We start from the raw sequence: 19536 nt of genomic DNA on the forward strand, positions 1-19536 counted from the left end.
GAAAGGCCTGGAGAATGTATGGAAGTAAAATAATGTCAAATGTTTTTGAAATAAAAAAGCCAGTTGAATTGCACTACTTGAAAAAAATAGGCATTGCATCAACCATGCTTGCATTTTAATGCATTGTATTTTTAGGGCTTGCATTTTTATGGGCTGAAATTCAACATGGTTGAATAATTAAAGTCTCCGTGAACCGGAAGTTGCAAACGACTTTTCTCCAGTGTTGTGACGTATTTCCCAGTGAAACGGAATATTGAACAGAGGGCAGGGTTTTACTCTAGCGCTCCTCCTCTCCATCTCTGCTCATAACAGACTAATGGTTTGAGGGGAGTGGTTAAGCATTGCCCAAACCAATTCCTCAAACCTACGTCATCAGAGAAGGTCCTCCAATGCAGAGGGGAGGGGCATTTTCAGATTTTGATTAAAGATTACCATGGTAAAAAATTTTTTTTTTAAATATTTTCTTGCACGGATTAATTGTTCACAACAAGACTAGTAATATGCGCTAACAAAGTAAATAGGGTCAATTTTGATTTCATGGGGACTTTAAGCTAAATATTTCAATTCAAAACATTTCAAACACATTTTCATTATTAAAAATTCAATAATCCATATTCACCTTTCAGATTTCACTTAAAAATACAACCTATAATATTTAACAGGAAATTTGAATGATTGGCAACCTACTGCTTTTCCTGTAGTTCCTGGATGTCAATGTTGAATTTACTGTCGAATTTGAACCACTGAATTTGTGGAAGAGAATTTGCAAAGCGAAATAAAATAGACCGAAAATTTCCTGTTGAATATTATAGGTTGTATTTTTAAACAGTTTGAATATATTTTAGAAGCGAAATCTGAAAGGTGAATATGGATTATTGAATTTTTAATAATGAAAATGTGTTTGAAATGTTTTGAATTGAAATATTCACAGCTTAAATATTCAACCATGTTGAATTTCAGCCCATAAAAATGCAAGCCTTAAAAATACAATGCATTAAAATGCAAGCATGGTTAATGCAATGCCTTTATTTTCAAGTAGTGCAATTCAACAGGCTTTTTTTATTTAAAAAACATTTGACATTATTTTTCTTCCATAAGAATGCTACTAAAATGAGTGGGTTTTGTGCTTGCTTTTTTGGCTGCTGTGTCAAGATCAGCACTGTGGAGGTGTTTGCAATGCATGCAGTAGGAGAGAGTGGTGGCGGTTGCAACTTTTATATTTCCTTCATTTTCTCAGCGACTGTTTGTTTTAGAAAGACAAAAAATATATATATAGTGTGTGTGTGTGTGTGTGTGTGTGTGTGTGTGTGTGTGTGTGTGTGTGTGTGTGTATGAGAGTGTGTTTGTGAGTAGCTATATTAAACCCATAAACCCATAAATGCCACCTACCTGCCCATACTTTTGCAACGTGTACATATGATAAATAATAAAGTAATTTGTACTTAAATGGACCCTGAAAAATGTTGCAACTGTCCCCATATATGGCCTAATCTATTAATGACATTGGTTGAGCCTTGGTTATTTTAGACTTTTTTTTTTAGTTCCGTTCTGGTTGTGAAAAGTTCTTTGGTAAAGTGTGGTTTTTATGTGATATTTTTGATGCGCTACAGTGAACGTCTATAAATGTCTGTTTTATAATATATACTTTTGTATTTAGGCCTAAAACATTCTTTATATAATTTATGAAAACAAAGACACCAGCGAAGTAAATGAAAAAGAATTTAACAAAGTAATAAAGGCCATCTGTCACTCACGAACCACACTCGGGAAACAGGGAGATCCAATTTGCAGTAAGTATTTATTAGGGGAAATCCAAAATCAGTGGTCAAGTTCAGGCATAGGTCAAATATCAAAAGAGCAATCGAAAAACACAAAACAAGAGCAGACACGAACAGAACACTGAAGTGGCATGATAAATACAAGGACTCCGTGACACATACTAAAACAGACAGGGTTATATACACAGGGAAATGACAATGCTAATGGGGAATTGGCTGAGTGCAATGATTAGTGACAAGGGACAGCTGAGTGCAATGAAGAAACAAGGATCGTGGGGAATGTAGTTCAGAATGTGACAGACACCGTGGGGAAAGAGGACATCTAGTGGTGACCCAGGGAACACAAACCAGACACAGTGACATAACCCCCCCCCCCTACGGAGCGGCTACCAGAAGCTCCAAGACGTGACAGACAAAACAAGAGTCCAGGCGGGAGGTGGACTGGTGGAGGATCAGGGGGAGGGATGGGGGGCCAGGTCCATGGAGGGAAACAGGGACAGGGAGTGACAGTTCATCTGGCGGCCAGGGCGGAGACGACAGTCCATCTGGCGGCCAGGGCGGAGACGACAGTCCATCGGGCGGCCAGGGCGGAGACGACAGTCCATCGGGCGGCCAGGGCGGAGACGACAGTCCATCGGGCGGCCAGGGCGGAGACGACAGTCCATCGGGCGGCCAGGGCGGAGCAGGTCGTGCAGGCGGCCAGGGCTGAAACGACAGTCCATCGGGCGGCCAGGGCGGAGACTCTCCCTCGGGCGACCAGGGCGGAGACCACCCCTCGGGCGGCCAGGGCACAGGAACAGACACCGGCTCAGGAACTGGAACAGACACCACTGGCTCAGGAACTGGAACAGGAACAGACACCACCGGCACTGGAACAGGAACAGACACCACCGGCTCAGGAACAGGAACAGACACCACCGGCTCAGGCTCAGGAACAGACACCACCGGCTCAGGAACAGACACCACCGGCTCAGGAACAGACACCACCGGCTCAGGAACAGACACCACCGGCTCAGGAACAGACACCTCAGGCTCAGGAACAGACACGACTGGATCCAGGAACAGACACGACTGGATCCAGGAACAGACACCACCGGCTCAGGAACAGACACCACCGGCTCAGGAACAGACACCACAGGCTCAGGAACAGACACCACAGGCTCAGGAACAGACACCACAGGCTCAGGAACAAACACCACAGGCTCAGGAACAGACACCACAGGCTCAGGAACAGACACCACAGGCTCAGGAACAGACACCACAGGCTCAGGAACAGACACCACAGGCTCAACGTCGGCCATCTTGTCAGGGGACACAGGCTCGACGGCGGCCATCTTGTCAGGGGACACAGGCTCGCCGGCGGCCATCTTGTCAGGGGACACAGGCTCGACGGCGGCCATCTTGTCAGGGGACACAGGCTGGACGACGGCCATCTTGTCAGGGGACACAGGCTCGGCAGACATGACGTGAACAGTCTCGGCGGCGGCCATCTTGACCGAAGACCCAAGCTCGGCAGGCGTGACGTGAACAGGCTCGGCGGCGGCCATCTTGTCCGAAGACACAGGCTCGGCAGACGTGACGTGAACACTCTCAGCGGCGGCCATCTTGTCCGAAGACACAGGCTCGGCAGACGTAACGTGAACAGTCTCGGCAGCGGTCATCTTGTCCGCAGACACTGGATCCGGCTCGGCGGCCATCTTTTCCGAAGACACAGGCTCGGCGGCGGCCATCTTGTCTGAACACACAGGCTCGGCAGACGTGACATGAACAGTCCTAGGAATTTCTAGGATCTTGAATAGCGTTGAAAAATAATCCAACATACTTTCAGCCACTATGGCAACAGCGGGCTGCTCTGGCACGGCCTCCGGGAAAACAGCGAGCTGCTCGGGTACGACCCCCGGGAAAATAGCGGGCTGTTCCAGGACAACCTCCGGGACGACAGCGGGCTGCTCGGGTACAGCCTCCGGGGTGTGGTCAGTGTCCGGATAGGCAGACGTGTGTTTCTTTCCCCTTCTCCGTCCGTGACAGCGAGATGGTGGCTCAGATCTGTCTCTCACCCACTCAGGATCAAAGGGCGGCCAGGGTGAAGAGTGGTGTTGGACTTCCACTCGACCATCTCCTCCTCTGCGACCCGGGTCCCATGAAAAATGACCAGTCGGGTTCCCTCAAATAATTTTCTCCTCTCCTGTTCGGTGGCTGGGGAAGAGAGGTTTGAATACATATTGCTGGATCTAGATGTGACGGAGTCCTTCTGTCACAAACCACACTCGAGAAACAGGGAGATCCAATTTGCAGTAAGTATTTATTAGGGGAAATCCAAAATCAGTGGTCAAGTCCAGGCATAGGTCAAATATCAAAAGAGTAATCGAAAAACACAAAACAAGAGCAGACACGAACAGAACACTGAAGTGGCATGATAAATACAAGGACTCTGTGACACATACTAAAACAGACAGGGTTATATACACAGGGAAATGACAATGCTAATGGGGAATTGGCTGAGTGCAATGATTAGTGACAAGGGACAGCTGAGTGCAATGAAGAAACAAGGATCGTGGGGAATGTAGTTCAGAATGTGACAGACACCATGGGGAAAGAGGACATCTAGTGGTGACCCAGGGAACACAAACCAGACACTGTGACACCATCCCCAAAGGCATAATAATCTTAACCAGATTCTCAGACATAGATATTAATAATACAACCTTACAAAATCCTCAACTTTTTGTTAATGGTCTCTCCTTTTTTTGATAAAGGTTTTAATAACAATTTTATAAGAAATTCATTTAATGTCAGATCCAATCCTCCATGTAAATCAAAATGGCTTAAACCAAACTGCATATTCTTGCACAGCATTTGGACATTACCATATCAATATGTTGTTTTTAATAAAGTAAAAAAATAACAATGTACAAATTTATTCATAGATGTTATCCTTTAAATGCAGCCATTGGTAGATATATTCATACTGTTTGTGATAAATGTACTTTTTGTAGGCCTAACACAAGATATATTTTTGTATTTTCCTTTAATAATTATTTGTTTTGACTGACTTTAAAATAGACATGACAAAACAAATTAAATGAACTCTTAATTTTGAACCTCATGACATTTTACTTTGTTTTCAAAACCCATATTTTTCTGAAAAACAAAATGATATTATATTAAAAGTTTTATATTCATAAGACAAAACTAACTCAAAAGAAACCCTACCTTTTATAACACAGATCTCACAATATAGTTTGAAACTTTTTCAAATGAGATCACAAAACAAAAAGCTTATAAAAAAACGATAGCTTTTTAAGCTTTTCAAATTCATGGAACTCCCCTAATATTATATAGCATTTTATATCCCAGTATTTTTTATTTATTTTTTATTTTTACATACATGTTCATTCTATATTTTAGTTGTTGTTGTTATTCTTTGTTTTTTACACTCTGAAGTGTATTACAATGCCTTGTATTTGTCTTGTATTTTTTGCATTGTACTTGTCTGTAATTGAATTGAAAAAAAAAATTAAAAAAGGGAAAAAAGACACCAGTGAAATCTTAGCTGATTTCTTCTTAAGTTAAAATGTGTATATCATTTTGAGGCAGTATTGGCCTGAATGAGTTAATGCTTATGTGTTATAAGCCTGGTGATCAAGCTACTCTTTCATCAGACAGAACTGTTTATCTGTACATCTCTGAATCATTAAGTGGTTTCATAAATCGTCTGAGATTGTCTGTAAATTCTAATTTGACAGGTGGTGAAATTAAATTTGAGTGGAGAGCATTTAAGAGACTAAGCAGGGAGCTGGAGTCATTCTGAACATTTACACCAATGTGAGGTGAGTGTCTTTTCTATTGATCTCTTATTCAACAGGGATGAGATATACAGACGTGTTTATAATATGGGCGAATCAGAGGATGTTTCAGTTAACATTCCAGAATGCAAAAGTGATTTATCAAGATTTAACTCATGGATAATTTAAACAATCATAATGCACATATGCCTATGTGCATGCAATGCTCAGCAGTAAGCATATTAAAACATTTCATACATTGAGTTACTTTTGATTAATCTAAGGATTTATGTCGTTTCTTATCTCTTTTCTCATGGAAGCATTTTGACCAAAACACAATAGGCAGTTTGAAAAGGAGAATCCAGCTTTTTTCCAGGGAAAATCTCCACTTATCAAAAAAAAAAATATATATATAATCAAACACCAAAATCTAAGTCTGATATACCCATTTACTTTCCCATTATAAATAACAAATTTCCTTCGCCCCACATGTATCTGTAAATGATCCAGAACAGCTTTCATGATGTTCCGGTTGATGGTGGTCATCTGTCTTCTGCTGGGCTCTTTTCAAGCTCAGAGTCGTGCTATTGAGGTAAGAACAGACATGGGTAAGGTGAAATGGAAAACAATATCAGTAGCAGCCTCCCACTGTGAACCATTTCATTTTTATTCAGGAGATTCTAACATGTGTTTCTAAATGTTTAAGGGTAAACAGGATATCTTTGGAAAGAGCTCTGAGGAGATTGGTAAGAACTTATTTTCAATAAAATGACTAATGGCCATGAGCGGTATAATTAAAATCTTTATATTTTACTGTTTATGGTTCTCAGATAACAGCACTGAACAAGATGAGAAATCTGTGTCAGCTATAATTGAAAGGGCCAACAGACATGCAGGTAAGCGGACATGCTGTTTGTGGAATGTGTTTTATGTCAGCTGCTCAATAAAGAGAGGACATTGATTATTAACAAAGAGAGGAAAGGAAAGAATATTATTAACTATCCTTGATGAGGAACGAAACATCTTACTTTTACCTTAGTACCAAAAGTATCTTAGTACTTTTGTAATTTTGTCAGCAGTCCAGGGCTGTTCCTTCTCTATACAAGCTCATTATGATGATCCCAGAATTAGGATGTTAAGTGAATTTTTGTGCTTTATACCATACAGGAGAGGGACTGAATGAGCCCCCGGTCATGTTTGGAGACATCGCTGTGGACGCTGTAGCAACAGGCTTAGAAATAGCAGATCCATGCACAACTCGTGGGTGCAAATGGCAGAGAAACAAAAGTGGAAAAGTCCTTGTGCCCTATGTCATCTCTAATGAATACTGTGAGTGACAGCTCTTAGCTCACTCAAAACCTTGTACTACAACATAACCGTCCAGGCCATTTTTCATATCTGAACTCTCCAACAGCCTCCCAGGAGAAGGATGTCATTTTTCAAGGCTTGAGATCTTTTGAGGAATCGACCTGCGTTCGCTTCATGCCTCGCACAAATCAGAGGGACTATATCAACATAAAGTCTAATTCAGGGTAAAAATCTGATTTTCATTCATAAAACATTTGCTGTTGCTCTATGTTTGTTCTTAAACATTTACTGTATAAATTGGAGCTTTGTATTAATTGTGATTTTTAAGATTTACAAATTTATTTACTGCAGACTCAAAAGTGAATAGTTGGATCAACTTAAAAAAATTACTTCAATTGGTAACACCTAAATAAATTAAGTTTTCTCAACTTAAATTATCACGTTTTTCACGATAATTTAAGTTGAGAAAACTTAATTTATTTATGAGTTACCAATTGAAGTAATTTTTTTAAGTTGATCCAACTATTCACTTTTTTGAGCAAGCCACATACTGTAAATACAGGTTCGTCCAGGAGAACTGTACTTGAATTGTGTACTAAATTCTACATGTGTTGTTTGAATCCTTCCATTATGTTTGATCTGATCTATAGGTGCTACTCTTTTGTGGGCCGTCGCATTGGAGGTCAGACTGTGTCTCTGGACCGTAGAGGATGCATGTCCCTGAATATAGTGCAGCATGAGCTGCTTCACACGCTGGGCTTTCACCACGAACACAACCGCAGTGACCGCGACAATCACGTCCAAATCCTTTTAAAAAACATCATTCCTGGTACATGTGATTGGTACACATTTCTTCAGCAGGTTTTGTTCTAAACCCTTTACATTGTAGTTGCAAATCTTCTCAATTAGGGTAGAGAAGATTTTGCTGTTAAATGCAACGAGAACTCTCTAAAGTTTGTGTTTGAGGTTTCAAGCAGAAATAGGAGATTAGAGAATTTATAGTTTTTTTTTTTAAATGACTGAATATTGTTCCTCTTTGATTGCTATTCCCTGTAATAGGGCAGGAGTACAACTTTGACATAATCAAGACTAACAACCTGGAGACTGCCTATGACTACAGCTCTGTGATGCACTATGGAAGGCAAGTTTTGCTGTAGTTTAGTCACACAAAAACAATATATATATATATATATATATATATATATATATATATATATATATATATATATATATATATATCTTCTCTGGATACCCCAAAATGTCTGGCAGGATTGTAACTACTGCGTCTGGAATGTGTTTGATACTGAGTGTTTGTGTGGTTTCAGGTTTGCCTTCTCCAAGAACAGAGAGCCAACCATCATCCCTATCCCTGACAATAACATGTCTATTGGCCAAGCTAAGAAAATGAGTTCAAATGATATCCTGCGTATTAACACACTATACTGCAGTATGTCTTAAGACCTTCATTCTCTTATTAATTATTTTAAAAGAATACCATTTTGAAAGCTTTGTCAGCATAGGGTGAACATGCTGTCTTCTTAACATTGATTAGGAAATGCATTTATATTTTGTATGCATGCATGTTTAATTTTTCAGAATAGGACAAAACTTAGCCTGTGTTATTATTTGGAAACTTTGAAAAATTTCACTCTTTACGGAGGACAAAATATTTTATAGATTCAGTTTAGGAGTTTGTGATTAGCATCATTTTACAAACCTTAGAGTTGGTTTTTAAATCATTTGAGGGTTGCAACGTCTAGGTAGTTTGGCATGTAGATGAGATTGAATGTTCTTTAACATACAGCTGAATAAAATAAATATTGCTTTTCCTCTATCTTATGGTTTGTTTTTGAGCTGTTGACCAGCCTTCTGTTTGTAAGCCATATATAGAGTCTCCTACATTGAAAGGTTGCGCAAGGTCCTCTTCTTTTGAAATGAGGGTCTGTTAAATGGTGAAATGTGATGGAGAAAATGTTTCAAATTAATCTGTAGAACCATATAGTTTGTGCAAGGCATCTTTTGAAATATTTCCACATCCTCTTTAGGAAGAAAAGGTCAATACTTGACTCAACATCTGGTTAACGGTAGACCAGAGAAATAAAAAAACTTCCTCTTTGTAAACCAGGTTCATGGTCTTCCATGGAGAGCAATTGCAGTTTGAAATGCTAATTTGGTTTGCAAACAGTTTTCCAACGTAAAGATATGAAGAAAAATAGTTGATTGTGTTTCTGTCTTAATAAAAAATCTACAGACATTTACCTATAGAAATAATTAGTTTGTAAATGGAGCTGAGTGTTTTCCCAAGAGTGGAGCTTTATTTAAAAATATATAAATAAATTAAATATTTCACTCAGAATTTAGGGTCAGAATTTGGCCTAAACAACATGAAAGCATGGATCCATCCTGCCTTGCAAGGGTTCAGGCTGATGGGGGTGATGAAATGATGTGAGGGATATTTTATTGCCACACTTTGAGTCCCTTAGTACCAATTGAGCATTGTTTAACATCAGAGCCAGCAACAAGACAGCATGAGTATTGATGAAGAGTAGTGTTGCTGTCCATCCCTTTATGACCACAGTGACCCATCTTCTGATGATTACTTCCAGCAGGATAATGTGCCACGTCACAAAGCTCAAATCATCTCAAATTGATATCTTGAACTTAATGAGTTCACTATACTCAAATGGCCTCCAAAGTCACCAAATCTCAATCCAGTAGAGCACATTTGGGATGTGGTGGAATGGATTTGCATCATAGATCTGCAGCTGACAAATCTGCTGGAACTGCGTGAAGCTTTCATGTCAATATGGACCAAATTATTTGATGAAATACAAAATGGAGTCTTGGGGACAAAATGTCAAGAAAGATATTACAAATTTTAGGAGCCATATAAGAAAGGGTATCTCTTCATGTGGATTGGCAGACATCAACCCTACAAGATGTATTTGCAATATTACAGCACAAATAAAGAACATTTATTCTAAACTGAATGACTCATTTGTACAAATATAAACATATTTCTGCTTTTAAACCATGTGGTATTTTACCAGTGGATTCATGAAGGCTGGGTTAGTGCACAGATAAGGAAGTTAAGGCTCTCAGAAGAGTATATAACTGTCAGCCCTGTTTGACCCAGAACATCTTCCCAGAAAGCTCTCATCATGTACTTCTTGGTGGTGGTCATCTCTCTTCTCCTGAGCTCCGTTCCTGCTCAGAGTCGCACTATTCAGGTGAGAACAGACAACACTATGTCATCAATATCTGAAATGTAAAATGATAACATCAGCGCCATCCCAATGGGAGCGGTTTTCATTTCTAAACACTGGTTTCTAATACACATTTGTTTAAAATTCTAAAACAGGATTTGATTGACAAGATCCCTGGGAAGACTGGTAAGATGCACAGAAAGAAAAAACTAATTTGTAATTTTGTAGTGTTTTATTAATAATTTACTGATTCACATCTCAGGTAACCTCACAGAGAAAGATGATACACCAGTGTCTACTATACTTGAAACCAACAAAAATGCAGGTATGAGTTTGAAGGCTATATAGGCACATCTTTTGTGTAGCAGTTCATGGCAGATTCCTTGGCTCTCCTCATCATTTAAAACATTATCACCAGAATCAACATACTAAATTATTGTGCATTATTCTATACCACGCAGGACTGGGACTGGATAAGCCTTTGATCATGTTTGGAGACATCGCCGTACCAAGCGAGCTCCAGAATGCAGATCCATGTACCGCTCGTGGGTGTAAATGGGACAGAAGCAGAGATGGATTAGTCTATGTGCCCTACGTCATCTCCAACCAGTACTGTAAGTGGCAATGTTAACTAAATTAGATATCATCTCATCTGTACCACATGTTCTGTTCAACAGTCTATTCCTTCCACAGCTCCACAGGAGAGAGGAGTGATTGAAAGAGGTTTGCAGTCCTTTGCAGGGGTTTCCTGCATTCGATTCGTACGTCATCAAGGACAGAGGAACTATCTTCGCATAATATCTGATTCTGGGTAAATCTCTGGATTCAGGGCTCCTTTCTATTCAATTTCTGTGCTTTCCCTTCAGATAAATATACAACCTGATGTGTTATGTGGTCCACAGATGCTATTCATATTTGGGGCGCCAAAATGGAGGGCAGGTTGTTTCTCTCCAGCGTAATGGGTGTGTCTATCACAGCACTGTGCAGCACGAACTCCTTCATGCTCTCGGGTTCCATCATGAACAGAACCGCAGTGACCGTGACAAACACATCCGAATCCTTTATCAGAACATCATTCCTGGTATTTTTGTTTAAAATTCTTTGGACAAATGTTTGAAATTAGGCGGCATTCTGCTGGCAAACCTTTACAGAGCATGAGTTTTAAAAATGAGAATTCCATACACAGATTTCTGAAACATGATTCAAATTTTGCTGCATGAAAGAAACACTTTAAATAGTAAAGCTTTTTATTTATATAGCACTAAAAACATTTGATCTTTTTAAATGTTTATAAAGTGTTTTTAACAAACAACAGAAAACATGTAAATATGTATTTAAAATATATAATATATAAATATGAATATAAATAATATATTGTATAAATAATAGTACGGTATATAGAATGGAAAGTAAATTAATATTAACAAGTGATTAAGACTTAGAGATAAAGATAAAAAAAGATAAAATAGAATAAAAAAAGAAAACAAAATGCATAAAACATTGCATATTACATTTAGTCACAATTATTGCATAGTCTAGAAACTCTAGATTAAACTTAATTGTGTTTTTACCAGATTTACATTTACAGTCGTTAATACTTTCCTGTGCTCTGTGTAACAGCACAGCAGCACAATTTCCGTAAAGTAGCCACCAACAATTTGGCTACCCCCTATGACTACAACTCTGTGATGCACTATTCAAGGTAAGCGACTTGTCAAATAATTTTTTTTTTTTTTTTTTTTTTTTTTTGGGATATGCTAAAAACGTAGTAAACAGTTTTTGCTGTTGTTTCTTTATGTGTGTGTTTTTAGGAGGGCATTCTCCTGGAATAATGAGCCAACCATGATTCCCATTCCGAATGCGAACGTTGCGATTGGTCAAGCTCAACAAATGAGCCCCAATGACGTCCGACGCATTAACAGACTCTACTGCAGTACGTTCAGCCTCCCTGTCATTTGAATAAAAAACATCATTTGTTATTCCTCGCTGAAATCTCCACCTGCATGTCTATTAACTCTTAATCACCACAAAATCGTGTCTTTCATTTCATATTCATTGTTTTTTTTTTTTTTTTCCTCAGGTTGAGAAACTGCTGCCGGGCTGTATAAAGAACATGTCTGATGGAAAAGTTCAAAGTTCTTTTTTAATCTTTCCTTTTTGCACATCATAGTGTCAAATGATTTTTAACATCCTAAAATCAGATGCCTCTCAGTACATAAGATAAGATAATGAGAATAATTAATGAGAATAAAAGATAATAATGTTCCAGTATCAGATGCTTGTGACAAATCAACAAAAGGAGCAAATAATGTGAACTCAAAATGTTCTTTAAAACAAGTAAATAAATAAATAAAAAATCAACAGCACTATGATTGATGGCTTCTGGGTCAGTCCTTTTTCAGTAGTAAAGCTGTGTTGTTGTATTGATATTAATATCCAAAAGAATGATTTCTGAAGGATCATGTGTGTGGTAGGTTCAGTGACCGGTAGGTTTAGGGGCGGGGTTGGGTATAGGCCATCACATGTGGTCCGGATAACCGTATAGTACCAAAAATAATCCTTTTAAATTGTAATATTATTTCTCAATTTGACCATTTTTACTGCATTTTTGATCAATAATAAATAATGTGCTGCCTTGGTGAGCATAAGAGACTTTTTTCAAAAACAATAAAATGTGATTATTCCAAACTTTTGACCGGTATTAGTAAAATTATACTGATACTACAGTACAATAACCATAATAACGGCAATGTTCTCAATCTTGAGTACATTACAGTTACACAATTAACCACAAGATGTCATGTTTAGTCATTTCCAAACCTTCTGCAGCTGCTAAAGACACAAACATTGCACATTTTGTGTAGTTTTTGAAAGGCACATTGTGAATCACACAAAGCACAAAACCAGATTTACCTCTTCCTAAACGTCCCAAAAAAGAACTCATTGATGGCCCTTCCTCTCAACATTGCATACATTTGACTGGTTGGAAGCATTGCTTTAGCACACGCAATGAGAGGAAAGGGATTTTGAAGATGACAGATGTAAGTGTATAAATGATAGAACAATGTTGAGAAATGAAATTGATAGTGAATTGGCAATAGGTACAAATATAGTTTTAACAAGAGTGACTAAAAATGACATATCCCTTTGGAAACAGATGTGACCACCTAACTCTAAGTGGTCAAATATGAGTAAATGATGAGTTTGTGATTTGTTAAGTAAAACCTCTGCATGCCTCTTTAAAACATACAGTATGTGCCCCTTTGAATGTAACCACAAAATCGATTTTAATCTCCAACTGATGCAAATGGGGAGAAGGAACAGGAATCACCATGTAACACTCTCCAACATGATCAACATTACAGTTATGCATGCAGATACCATTCATCCAAAGCGACTTGCAAGGGATACATCTGATCAGCTTACATTCCCTGGGAATCAAACCCATGATTTTGGCAACTGTTTTAGTTATGTCACACGTTGTATTGGGACAAACTTTTGACCATATCTGTTTTTTTGGCCCACCTGTTTAAATTCACTTTAGACATGACCAGTATCCGATATTTGTGTTTACATTAATTCCTGCCCAAAATGATTGTAGGTGATCGCTTTACGTGCAAATCATTATTATTTTCGTTCTTGGTGTGAACAGGCCTTAACCAACTGCAGGTAACTACTAATTATTATTTAAATTATTATTCACAAATAAAATGTGTATTGCATTCAAACATTTTATAATAAAACGTAACATGTAACATAACATTATACTCAAGTAATTAAAGGACATTTTAGAAATGAGTAATGAAGACGAACAGTAAAGTGAATTCATTGCCCGTCATTCAAATACGAAATACGAAAATATCAATAATTTGGCTCTGTCTTAGTAACATCTCTAGGGGTTTAAATGTAGCAATGTACACGATTCTCTTGATAAATGAACTAACAACATCTAAACTAATGGATGATTACATTCAAGAAAGAAAATTAATAGGAAACTTAACACAAGGATGACTGGATACTAAATGAAGTAATCAAGTAAAGTTTCTGGTTTGTCAGCATGTGATGGCACCATACTGTGACAGGGAAATCCACACCTGTTCTTCAGTGGAGACTGAAGGTTACACAAGACTGAACTCGCTGAGTAATGAAAAAAAAAAAAACACTTGCATGTTTATCATGTTTTCTTTGAACGTTTCAAAGATAATGGTTCTATTCACACCAGCATGTACTGTTTTGTGCATTCCCCACGTCTGAACATGTGACTGGAGATATTAATTCAGGATAAATTGCTGCGGTCACAATTTTAATAAATTTCAAATGCTTTTATATGATTATATTTGCATAAAATATGACTCAGATTTGAGCTGATAACTATATATTTAGCAATATTATGTTAGTCGGCAACAGCTAAAATGTATAAAAAGTAGTTACCTGCAGTTGGTTAAGGCCCATTCACACCAAGAACGATAACTACATCTAATTATAACGATAACTATATTAGTGTCCACACCAATGCACAATAACATTGTGTTTATTATAAGCGCACGCTGCAGTTCTGTCATCTGCCACTTTAAATGCTTGAGATCAAGGTTATATTAGGCATTATATACGGTGATATATAAAAATATTTATTATTTAAGGTGATTCGCTTTTAAAAATACAAAATACAATATAACATTTTTTTTATGAAAATGAAGTGTTTTAAGAAGAGAACAAATCTGTTCTGATGCATTCATAAGAGTTGTTTATGACACATGCTCCTATGAAGGGAATTTCACACCTGTTCTTTTTCAAACAAGGTTAAACAAATCTCTTAAAAAACTCAAGGTTAAAAAAACTATTTTGCCCGTATTTGTCAACATCATTTTGATATGGACTCGAACCAGGGTATAAAACGTGTTGCTCAAGCTTGAGGGACTGAGGTGAGAATAGTGGTACGTTTGAGGTGTCTGTTCAAACATATTCCCATTAATTATTATTTATAAGTTGATGTATTTTTTTAGCAGAATAGGAAATGAGGAAGGCAACATATATTTATTGAAAACTTAAATAGGTTTTGTCCCATTTAATAAGGGTATGGTGTCCACCCAAACTTTTTGTTTAATTTAAAAATTATACTTATCATGGCTTTGTATTTTACTTGAGATTTCAGGTTTCACGTGACCAATAGTGTATATGTAAATTCTGTCTCACCAAACTGCTGTGCCTTGGTTCTTTCTGCAGGTCTATTATCTCTCTCATTATCTTTGGCTGCCATGTTTGTGACTTGGGTTACTTTTGGCCTGTTGGCCCTGCTGGTCTTCTCCGCCGAGGGGAAGGTAAAACATAATTATACATGGACACACGTATAGTACTCTGAAAATGATGCATGCAATTTCTTCGTATACTAATTCATGTAATATTGAAGAATGTAATATGCTTTGACTTCACTTAATGTTTAAATATTTATTTTCCATGTCCGTGTTGTCTGTGGTGTTCTGGCATAACCCACATTCAGACTGGTAAGTCAAATACTCCAGAAGCTCTAACTGTAAATATGAGATTGTAAAAAGCTTTGAGCTGAAACATTAAATAATTCAGCAAAGACACCGTATATGATGCATTGACTGAAGTAATGTTGAACGTGTTGATGTGCTTTTATAATAGTCGAGGACAAGTCTGCTGAGCTGTCTGTGTCTGAACTGCTGTACAGAGCCAACAGAGGCATTGGTATATACGCACTCACCACTTACTCACCAATAGACATCAATGTTGCAATTGTCCTTCATTAAAAAGTCCCAAATTAACTGTTTATGTGTTAGTTCCTGAAGCTGATGAGCCCAAGCTAATGGATGACATTGCTGTGAATGAGAAAAATGCTGATCCCTGCACCTCCTACGGCTGCCTCTGGTCCAAATACAGCGACGGCAAGATTTATGTACCTTACGTCATCGCCAACCACTACTGTAAGTCACCAATATTATGATTTATGTTTTTGTAGGCCAAATTCATGAAAGTACCCTTTGCATGCTGCTGAGATTTAATGAAAGGATGTAACTCTCCACAGTAGCAAACTCTGACCTCTTTGCCCTTTCAGCTTCCCGTGAGCTGGAGATCATCAAGCGCGGTCTGGACTCTTTCTCCTCCAGCACTTGTATCCGCTTCTTCCCCCGCAGCAATGAGAGAGACTATATTAGCATTGAGTCTCGCAGTGGGTACATAACACAACTAAAAACACAATCAGAAAAACCAACACAGAAATAGTTTCAAGATAAGACAAGACGAAGACTATTCAAAACTCAACATTAATTACCATCAAAATGTAAATCAAGATGATGAAGAGATGAAGATAATATCTAAGATGGGCAAACATTTTACAATTTATGGATCTCTGTCTCACAGATGCTACTCGTACGTTGGTCGTCAGGGTTATGCCCAGACTGTGTCTCTGGCCCGTAATGGCTGCCTTTACCACAGCACTGTGCAGCATGAGCTGCTCCACGCTCTTGGCTTCAACCATGAACAGACCCGCAGTGACCGTGACAATCACATCCAAGTCGTCTGGGAGAACATCAGTGATGGTATTGTTTTTGTTGAAAGAAGAATACATGTATATAGTGTTATTAGGTTAGTTTATTTAATACAATAGATTTCTAGGTCCATAGGTAAAAGTTGTGTTTGCTCGTCATCAGACATGAAGTACAACTTCAACAAAATCAACACCCTGAACCAAGGAACTCCCTACGACTACAGCTCTGTGATGCAGTACGAGAGGTGAGTGAGCTCAAGAGGAGATGAGGTTTCTCTCAGTGTTCCAGATTATAATCTAACGGCATCTATGCCACTTGCTCCACTCTATCAGATATGCTTTCTCCAAGAATGGCCTTCCCACCATGATTCCCATTCCTAACAATAATGTTGCACTGGGCACATCTACTCAGATGAGCCAGAATGACATCATCAGAATCAACAGGCTCTACCAGTGCTGAGTGTAACGACACAAACATTCATTTCTCTCCTTCTCATTCTGGAACTTGTGCTTGCAAAATAACAAAAAAATGACACATTACATTTGGTGGAAGTTTCAAAATATGACCAAAATGTATTTAATTCACATTAAAATGTTCCGTTTTTTATTTACATATTTAAATGTAAAGCTTAATTAAATGAAATTTGCAATTAAATTGATTTTTTCTACCTTGATGGTTTTCTCATTCATAGGAGCAACAGAGCTTGCCTTCAGCACCCAGATTCGCAGCCCAAACTACAACAACAATACTTCACTCAAGTATCATGGATGGTGTTGACTTCTGCACTTGAATCCCCAATAAATTTTCAATCAAAGAGAACATCAAACCCAGTTAATTTTTAAGACTCTGGCCTGACTGACTGTGACAAAAGGGATAATTCACACTGATTTAATAATTATAAAACAGTGTGAATAATCCATTTTCTGATGTCTTCTTTAGTTTGCTATTTTAAAGATGACAATGTAAAGAAAACAACACTTTGAATAGTTATATTTTATTTAATTGACGTGGGAACATTTTACAAACAGTTTCCAAAAGTTCAGTAGGCTTACCATATTCCTAAATTTAAAGTATTAAATGAAATTTTGAAGCTGTTTGGTCATATTTGGCTGAAAATTTCATGCTTACGTCTGTAAACACCTTTCCAACCCTTGTTACCGTCTGTGGAATCACCCATTATCAAAATAAAGAAACTTCAATGCTATTGCACCGAATAATTTGCTTGTCATATTCATACCAAAAGCATAATTGAGAGTGTGTTTTGCTTTTAGACAACAGTATACAATTTTACATCAATAAACGAGAAATGTGTATTGAATAAATTATTCCTACCCACTTTTACAACCACTTTAAAAAACATAACAGTGGTTGTGACCAGAGAGATGGATTCTGGCTTCATAAATATCACATGGAGTGACAATTTTTTTCCCCCTCAAATTAGATTTGAGTTGATAAATACAGATTTGACTAAAAATGTTTGTTGGCTACAGTCAGAAATCTACCACAGTTATGGTATTTTATCTTATGATGTTTAAAAAGTATTTGTACAATACAGCATTTATTAATTTATCAGTTTATCATGAGGGATGTACATTCTTATTTTACTCTGTGAACAGATTTTGACTGTTGTGGTTTAATATAAACATGACAAAAACATAATCCACATGAATTTATAATTTTTTATTTAGTTTTAAGATTCATAAACCAGGAGACTAACATGCTAGAGGTTGAATAATGTTGATCACAACAAACTCTGTAATGTCGGACATGACTCAAGTCTTTACCTCATCACTTGAGATCTGACTCTTCTTTAAAGGCTAAAGGTAGAGATCGCAGAGAGTTCCAATAGCACCTCACTGCAGTACACGAGATCCAGGGGGCGGAGTTGGATCCAGATCTAAGGGATGGAGATTGGTAGGTTTAGGGGTGGGTTTAGGGATCAGGGAATGGAGATGGGTATAGGTTTAGGTATATATAATGTGGGAGGAGTTGGATCTGGATCTAACTCCTCCCCCTGGGTGTCGTGCTCTGCAGTGAGGACCATCTCGAGAGTTCAGACACACTACTAGAGTATGTCACTGATGTATGTTCTCATTCAGAGCTCACAACAAAGAGTATAGGCCAAACTCTGCCATCTAGCTTAAGAGAGGGCAGAACCTCATGTTTTCTGCTAAGATTCATCCAGTGACATCACATTGAGCCCCTGAGCATATAAAAGGGTGCCTGCATTACACTACATCAGATTTGAATTGTCTAAAGGAAGACACGCAGGCATGCTCAAAGCATAGCAATGTGACGCAGCATCTCGTCAGGGAACCGGGGTTACATAAATTACCCTAAGATGTGCCCTTTCGAGGGAACTCGGCGCTGAGTCAGTTGCTGACACTATACCCACTATGCCATGCTGACCAATTCCTGCCTGAGCACCATGAAGGTCACCAAGCACAACCTTGTCCGGCTTAAACACACAAGGACTCGATGGGCCTTGACCCAGAGTAACCTAAATGCATCAGTAGCCAATTAGGACACATCCTGTAACACCACAGCCTTGCTCCCTAGAGGTGGATAAAGTACACAACTTCCTTACTTGAAAGTACAGATACTACTGGTGAAATATTACTCCGTTACAAGTAAAAGTTGTAAAGACCGATTTTTACTTAAGTAAAAGTACAGAAGTACTTGTATTTAAAAGTACCAAAAGTAAAAAGTAAATGTCAATGCATTGTTATATTATTGTTGCATTGTTGTAATATTTACAGTACCTTATGCCTCTGAATCTATGCCTGCCAACCTACCCTCATATCAATATTAAATTTATTTCTTGAACACAGTTCCAGTAGTGGGATTGAATGTGTGATTGAATAAGTGCACTCAGTAACGTCCACAATGGTTTCGGACACCCAAATGGCTGCTCCCTCAAATACTGCCCTATTTAAAGTTTTTTTGCTTT

The 19536-nt window shown here is 38.1% G+C and overlaps 3 protein-coding genes across 4 annotated transcripts; all 3 read left to right on the forward strand.

Moving 5' to 3' along the window:
* Window positions 1–6077: 6077 nt before the first annotated feature.
* c6ast1 (six-cysteine containing astacin protease 1) lies at window positions 6078–8329 on the forward strand (the record flags this gene model as incomplete). Its single annotated transcript, XM_081389680.1, has 8 exons — window positions 6078–6155; window positions 6270–6309; window positions 6394–6459; window positions 6731–6892; window positions 6978–7095; window positions 7522–7700; window positions 7931–8024; window positions 8197–8329. Exons 1-8 carry the CDS (start codon window positions 6084–6086, stop codon window positions 8327–8329), a joined length of 864 nt encoding a protein of 287 aa, XP_081245806.1. The 5' UTR covers window positions 6078–6083.
* A 1685-nt stretch (window positions 8330–10014) lies between these two features.
* On the forward strand, window positions 10015–12448 carry npsn (nephrosin). Its single transcript, XM_081356007.1, has 9 exons — window positions 10015–10101; window positions 10233–10263; window positions 10340–10402; window positions 10539–10691; window positions 10771–10888; window positions 10980–11158; window positions 11698–11779; window positions 11889–12010; window positions 12158–12448. Exons 1-9 carry the CDS (start codon window positions 10033–10035, stop codon window positions 12160–12162), a joined length of 822 nt encoding a protein of 273 aa, XP_081212133.1. The 5' UTR covers window positions 10015–10032; the 3' UTR covers window positions 12163–12448.
* A 2548-nt stretch (window positions 12449–14996) lies between these two features.
* LOC308684750 (high choriolytic enzyme 1-like) lies at window positions 14997–17798 on the forward strand (the record flags this gene model as incomplete). 2 transcript variants are annotated; one of them, XM_081356017.1, is made up of 9 exons in its annotated part: window positions 14997–15011; window positions 15301–15395; window positions 15724–15786; window positions 15879–16022; window positions 16154–16271; window positions 16459–16637; window positions 16749–16830; window positions 16919–17047; window positions 17278–17798. In XM_081356017.1, the coding sequence occupies 5 exons, from the start codon at window positions 15905–15907 to the stop codon at window positions 17043–17045; spliced, it is 624 nt and encodes a 207-aa protein (XP_081212143.1). In that variant the 3' UTR covers window positions 17046–17047; window positions 17278–17798. The 2 variants fall into 2 exon arrangements, with proteins under 2 accessions (XP_081212143.1, XP_081212144.1); XM_081356018.1 differs by lacking the exon at window positions 14997–15011 and having other exon boundaries at window positions 15333–15395; window positions 15735–15786; window positions 17278–17797.
* Between the last annotated feature and the right edge of the window lie 1738 nt (window positions 17799–19536).

This window comes from Scardinius erythrophthalmus (assembly GCF_964197995.2).
Source record: "Scardinius erythrophthalmus genome assembly, chromosome: 2".
Lineage (NCBI taxonomy): Eukaryota > Metazoa > Chordata > Actinopteri > Cypriniformes > Leuciscidae > Scardinius > Scardinius erythrophthalmus.

Coding starts and splice junctions, on each gene's coding strand:
- npsn (XM_081356007.1), top strand. CDS start 10,033: ATGTACTTCTTGGTGGTGGTCATCTCTCTTCTCCTGAGCTCCGTTCCT. Junction 10,403..10,538: donor TGAAACCAACAAAAATGCAG/GTATGAGTTTGA, acceptor TATACCACGCAG/GACTGGGACTGGATAAGCCT. Junction 10,889..10,979: donor CGCATAATATCTGATTCTGG/GTAAATCTCTGG, acceptor TGTGGTCCACAG/ATGCTATTCATATTTGGGGC.